We start from the raw sequence: 5,976 nt of genomic DNA, 5'->3' as shown, positions 1-5,976 counted from the left end.
CTTTTTTAACTACGTAGCTTGTATTGCCGGCTACTAAAACAGTTTTGGGTGGTTCCTCTTCGGTACTGCGCATCTCAAAATGTAGAGGGGGCCGTATTGGCCGTATGAAATACGGCGCGGTGTTGCTTCAAATTACGTATACGTCGGTCGACCCCGACCTGGACCGCGCGTGTGACGTCCAAATCCCTGGTGGTTCCCTGGGTTTTGTGCAACCCAAGTGAAGACAGAAAGCGAGGGCTTTTCGCTGGCCCGCTCAAATCAGCTTTCCGTCCCGTCCAAGCCGCAACGAGCCACCCAGAACGGGAGTGATTTTCCACGAAGCAAAAGTTGCACTATACGTTTTCAAAAGAAAAAAAAAGTTGCACTATACGGTGACAGACCCAAAGCCGACGTATGCCCTCGAGTCGAGACCCCAACAAAGTCCCACAAAGTCCTCGCTTGATTAACGCCGGTCGCGTCCACGGGCTAAGACGTTGCCATCTTGACGTGCCCTCCGCACTGAGGAGAAAAGGTAGCTTTCCATCTTTAACCTCCCTTTTTTGTCACATTTTGATGGCCTGATACTAATATGGCACAGCATAATTTCTACTTTTGTGTTTCCATCGAAGAACAACGTGTCCATCTTAAAAAATAACCGAATTCTAAATCGCGCAGCTGCGCCGGATGGTTGTCTCCAGCGCACACGCGAGAGCCGTTCGATACGCCCGATCGCCACCGACGCGTGCGGAATCGTCCGACCAGAACAATAATAATCCACGTCACGACAAGTGCAAGGGTGTGGCCCACGTGAGGACAGTGCATGAGGTGGGGATTCAGTTCGAACTTAGATCTGCATGCATTTAATTAGCGTTTTCAAAATTTTAAAAAGCTATAACTTTTAGACCAAGCATCGAAATTAAGATCTGTTTTCACCCTTAGGTTAATCGTGACGAGATCTTCAAAACTAGATCCCATATGAGTATGTTTCGACTAACTTTTTTTAGAGCAACTCTGGATGCTACGGAGGCAACTTTAGTGCTATAAGAAAGCAACTTCTTGTTAGACTGTTTAGTATGACTTTCTATGATTGAAAATCTCTTTGAAGTTGGCTACCATGACTATCTAGTTAATTAGCTTCACTTCTAAGTTTTCTACCATAATTAGCTTCGCCTCCAATTTGATAGTATTGTAGGCAACTTAGTTTCTGGGGTAGGTTAACATTATCCTAAACTGCTTGCCATGACAAGTGAGTAGGTTAATATCATCCTTAGTTGCATGTAATACTTTTTGGTATGGTAAACAACTTAGTTTCATAGAAAGGCAACTTACTAACAATGATGGACCACCTTTTCAATGTATTCTAGGCAACTGAAATAGAAATGGCAGGCAACAGAGCCTACAGGCAACTTAGAAAAAGAATGATAAGAAACTTCCCAATGTTAGTAGGCAACTAATTTGTAAAGTTAGGCAACTAACATCAATGTTAGGCAATTTCATAGTATTTTGTAGCCAACTGAGCATGAACCGTGGGCAACTGGTCACTAACGATATGCAAAATGGACATCAGTGTTAGGCAATTTCATAGTATTTGTAGGCAACTGGGCATCAACCACAGGCAACTAATCATCAATGATAGGCAAATGTGCATCAATGTTAGGCAATTTCATAGTATTTGTAGGAAACTGAGCATCAACTGTAGGCAACTAAGCATCACAGATAGGCAACCAGGTATCAATGTTAGGCAACTTTATAGTATTTCTAGGCAACCGAGCATCAATCGTAGGCAACTGATAATCAATGATAAGCAACCGAGCAGCCATGATAGGCAAGTTGGGATTAAGTTAGCAAGACTCGCAGCAGATAATGCAGTGAAGTTGCTTGTATGTAGCACTAAAGGCACCTCATGTTTTGTGTGATTTTATTGTTTTGACACAAATCAACCTAATAGAAAGTCATACTAGGCCAAAAATAAGAACATGATGCTAAATGAGGCAACTTTAGTGCTAAGTAGGAGCAACTTTGATGCTAGATGAATTGAACCGTATCTATTAGTGAATTCGCCTAGTAGCCTCCTAATTAGCTGTGTGCAGTAGTGTAATAGGTGGCATAGAGTTAGGATACTTGCTAGTTATGGTATACAACTTAGAGATGAAGCTAGTCAATTTTGGTAGTTGCGATAACCAACTTAAAAGGATTTTTCGTTGATAGGCAGTCATACTAGGAAAAAAAGAAGTTGCTTTCTTATAGCACTATAGTTGCCTCAATACAACCCAAAGTTGCCCGCGAAAAAGTTTGTCAAAATGTACCCATATGGGATCTAGTTTTGAAGTACTCGTCGTGAGAAACCCAACGGTGAAACGGAGTGGAATTCCGATGGACGAATCAAAAGTTATAGCTTTTGAAATTTTTTGAAACCCAAATAAATGCACGCGGGACAAGATCGTAGGTAATTTCCTAAGTAGCGTAAATACGTCAAGTAGTTTCCTTTTAGGATGTCAGCTGGTTTCGGAATCACGTGGGCGTGGGGTGGTGGTGTGAGAAACTGATTTGCTTTATTGGGAAAGTGACAGCCCACCTTCCTTTTGGGGAGAGCGCTCGATCCCGCGAGCTGGCGCTCGGGCGCCAGGTAGCCACGTCCAACTAAAAAATAAAGCAAGAGCCACGCGTCATATTTGTTTTAGGAAACTTCGGATCTATTCATCTTCAATCATAGAAGTACAACGAACAACAGAAATAATAAAAATACATCTAGATCCGTAGACCACCCAGCGATGACTACAAGCACTGAAGCGAGCCGAAGGCGCGCCACCGTCATCACCCCTCACTCGCCGGAGTAGGACAAAACTTGTTGTACTAGTGTTCCCCTACACAAAAGACCTCACTTGGATTGATCTTATTTGTACATGCTCTAATTTTATTTTGTTTTCCTATGCATGGGTGTGTATGTGCTGTGTCCTAAATTAACTAGACAACTCTTCTATTATTATATGAAACATTTGAGCTCATGCGCTTGCCTCAGCGAGCATGCATTTCGAATAACAGTGTAAATTTGTCGCGACGGTTCACCTCATATTTTGCATCCTTATCTCCGCCGCTATGGCACCCCATCATCGACAAGCGCCACACCTTCTCCATCTTCGTTTTCTTCTATTCTATGACTTTGATCGACTCATGTTCCGTCATGCGCAAACCTTGATATAAAAAATTTGAGCATAATCATAGGACCGTCTATTTATAAGTTTTCTGCAAAAATAACTCCGTGTCAGCCGATTTGACCGAATTGTTGGATTAACATCATCCAGCCCAACTTGCAGGTTCTTCCTCCCAACGGCCACCCCCCTTCCCACTCCACCCATTCAGATACGACACCGTGGCGAGCCATGCCCCTGCCTCTCGACGACTCCTCGCATGCGATGTAGCAACGTACCCGTCTCGAGCCCATGCGTTGAGTAACACCCCCCCCCCCCCCCCCCCAACAACCACTATCCGACACGTGCAAAAATCGAGTAAGCTTGAAGGCCATGTCTAATGCAAGGTGCTTAAAAATAAACCAACATTTTTCCAAGCGCCGGTACTCATTTTAAGACACGCTTAATTGGACACCCCTCCTATAGACATAAGCATATGTGTTTTAAAAAAAATAATTTTACTAAGCACCCCTCTAAGCACCTTGCAGTGTACAAAGCCCAGGTCAACTTATGCCAATTGTTACCCAAAAGACTAACGAAACTACTTCACAGACGACATTTGCTTGCACGATCCTGAGCCGATGCCAAATCCAACAACTTTCTGTAAATTGGCGTCTTGAATGGATGGTGTGAGATGAAGTGTCGTGCTGAAATCGTCTGTGAATGTCGTCTGTATAGCAGCTCTCGAAGACTAATGCCAACTTTTTTCAACCAACTACTCATAAACAGAGAAATATATTACTCATTTCCACATGATCTTTGCTGCCGCCCGCTACACTACTTGGGTTACCACAGACCTTTGACTCCGTGGAGACCTTTGGGGCCGGGCTGCCAGAAATACTACACACGAAACAGACCCGAGACCCACCGCAAACCCCGGCGGGATCGATTTCCCCTTCAACCTACCAACCCGACCCAACCCAGCCGCGGCCGGCCGAGCAGACCCATCCCCTCTCCTCCCTCCCCTTCCTCCCTCCTCCACCCGCATTGCTTCCCCTCCACCTCCACCCCCCACCCACACCACCACCGCCTCCTCCCTCCCCATAACTATCCCAACCCACTCGCTGTCACTGGGAGCAGATCGATCCGGGAGGCCAGCTCAGATTGGGGTTCTTCAATCTCGCCCTACCGCCGCCTCGCTGCGCTCCAATCCGTGCCGCCGCCGCGTTTCTTGGTCCGGCGGCTGGTTGGCGGGGACGGGGGGAGGCGGGGGATGAAGGGGCTGGGCGGCGGGCCGAAGGTGCTGCTGGTGCACTCTTCGTCGAACAAGCCGTCCGGCGGCGGGTCGGGGTCGCCGTGGATGGGGCGCCGCCGGCTGTGGCTCGTCGTCTTCCTGGCCTGCTTCGCGTGCGTATCCCTGGCCTCGCTACTCTCCGCCGCGCGGGACGCGTCCTCGGCCGTCGGCGCCAGGCGGAGGGCCACGGGGTCGGCTTCGGGGGCCAGGCTCGCGGTGTCGCGGAGGGCCGCCGCGGCGAAGGGGGAGGAGGCGGCGGCGTTTGGGCCGGGGCTGCCGGGGTACGTGTTCGACGCGCTGGTGCAGTACGCGGCGGTGGGGGGCAACACGTCCGGGAGCATGCCGGCCGCGGACGTGCGCGCCATCGCGGCGGCGCTGAAGCGGCGGTCCCCGTGCAACCTGCTGGTGTTCGGGCTGGGCGGGGAGACGCCGCTGTGGCGCGCGCTCAACCACGGCGGGCGCACCGTGTTCCTGGACGAGAACCAGTGGTACGTGTCTCACCTGGAGGGGCGGCACCCGGGGCTGGAGGCCTACGACGTGGCCTACACCACCACGGTCCGCGAGTTCCCGGACCTCCTCGAGGCCGCCCGCGCCGCCCGCGCCGCCGAGTGCCGCCCCGTCCAGAACCTCCTCTTCTCCGACTGCCGCCTCGCCATCAACGACCTCCCCAACCAGCTCTACGACGTCGCCTGGGACGTCATCCTCGTCGACGGCCCGCGCGGGTAGGGCTTTCGCCTTGTCCAAGATCCAAATTTCGTTTTCGTTTTGGGGGAATCAGATTTCTCGCTCGAGCGAGAGCAGCAGGTCCCTGAATCTCGTTCGGTTTTGAATGACGATGGCCGCCGTCTTGTTCAGGTACACGGCGTCGTCGCCGGGGCGGATGTCGGCGATATTCACGGCGGGGGTGCTGGCGCGGGCGCGGAAGGAGGAGGGCGCGGCGACGGACGTGCTGGTGCACGACTACGAGCGGGAGGTGGAGCGGGCGTGCTCCAGGGAGTTCCTGTGCGAGGAGAACCGCGTGCCGGCGAGCAGCACGCGGTCGCTCGCCCACTTTGTCATCCGCGGCGGCAGCGCCGTCCGCCGGGATGCCTTCTGCGGCCGCGCCGCCAGCACCGACACCGCCGCGCAGTAGATTAGATTTATTTTATTTTTTACTCCGGTAACTTACCTCTTCTCTCTCTCTCCTAGTATCTTTTTTACCGTCGTCTGATAGCCAATGATGATGTCGGCATGTGTGGTGAAAAAAGGGCGCCAGTGAAAGCTCGACCAAGCTGTAAAAATCAGTGAGAGGAAGGAATTGTTGTGCTCACGGCTCACGCCATGGCGTCCGTTGCTCCTTTTCTTACTTTATTTTATTTTATTTATTATTTCTCGTCGTCGATTTTTCACGTCGCCTGTGCACACGACAAGAACCAGCACGGCAAAGAAGAATTGATATAAGAGCATCTCCAGCCGGTGGCGCTAAAAATTGCCCGCATCGGCGCAAACCGCGTGCTGGAGGCGTGATGCCCTCCGGTCGTGGCGTCCACGTTTTTTTGAAAACTAAAATCCGGCACAAACACGGCGCAAATTCAA

The 5,976-nt window shown here is 50.6% G+C and overlaps 1 protein-coding gene across 1 annotated transcript; it reads left to right on the top strand.

The window, feature by feature from the left end:
* The first annotated feature begins 4,086 nt into the window (after positions 1-4,086).
* Positions 4,087-5,717, top strand: LOC123166253 (protein IRX15-LIKE). Its single transcript, XM_044584023.1, has 2 exons — positions 4,087-5,123; positions 5,257-5,717. The coding sequence occupies exons 1-2, from the start codon at positions 4,381-4,383 to the stop codon at positions 5,531-5,533; spliced, it is 1,020 nt and encodes a 339-aa protein (XP_044439958.1). The 5' UTR covers positions 4,087-4,380; the 3' UTR covers positions 5,534-5,717.
* Positions 5,718-5,976: the final 259 nt, after the last annotated feature.

This window comes from Triticum aestivum, chromosome 7D (assembly GCF_018294505.1).
Source record: "Triticum aestivum cultivar Chinese Spring chromosome 7D, IWGSC CS RefSeq v2.1, whole genome shotgun sequence".
NCBI lineage: Eukaryota > Viridiplantae > Streptophyta > Magnoliopsida > Poales > Poaceae > Triticum > Triticum aestivum.
This window is presented reverse-complemented; position numbering and strand designations above follow the sequence as displayed.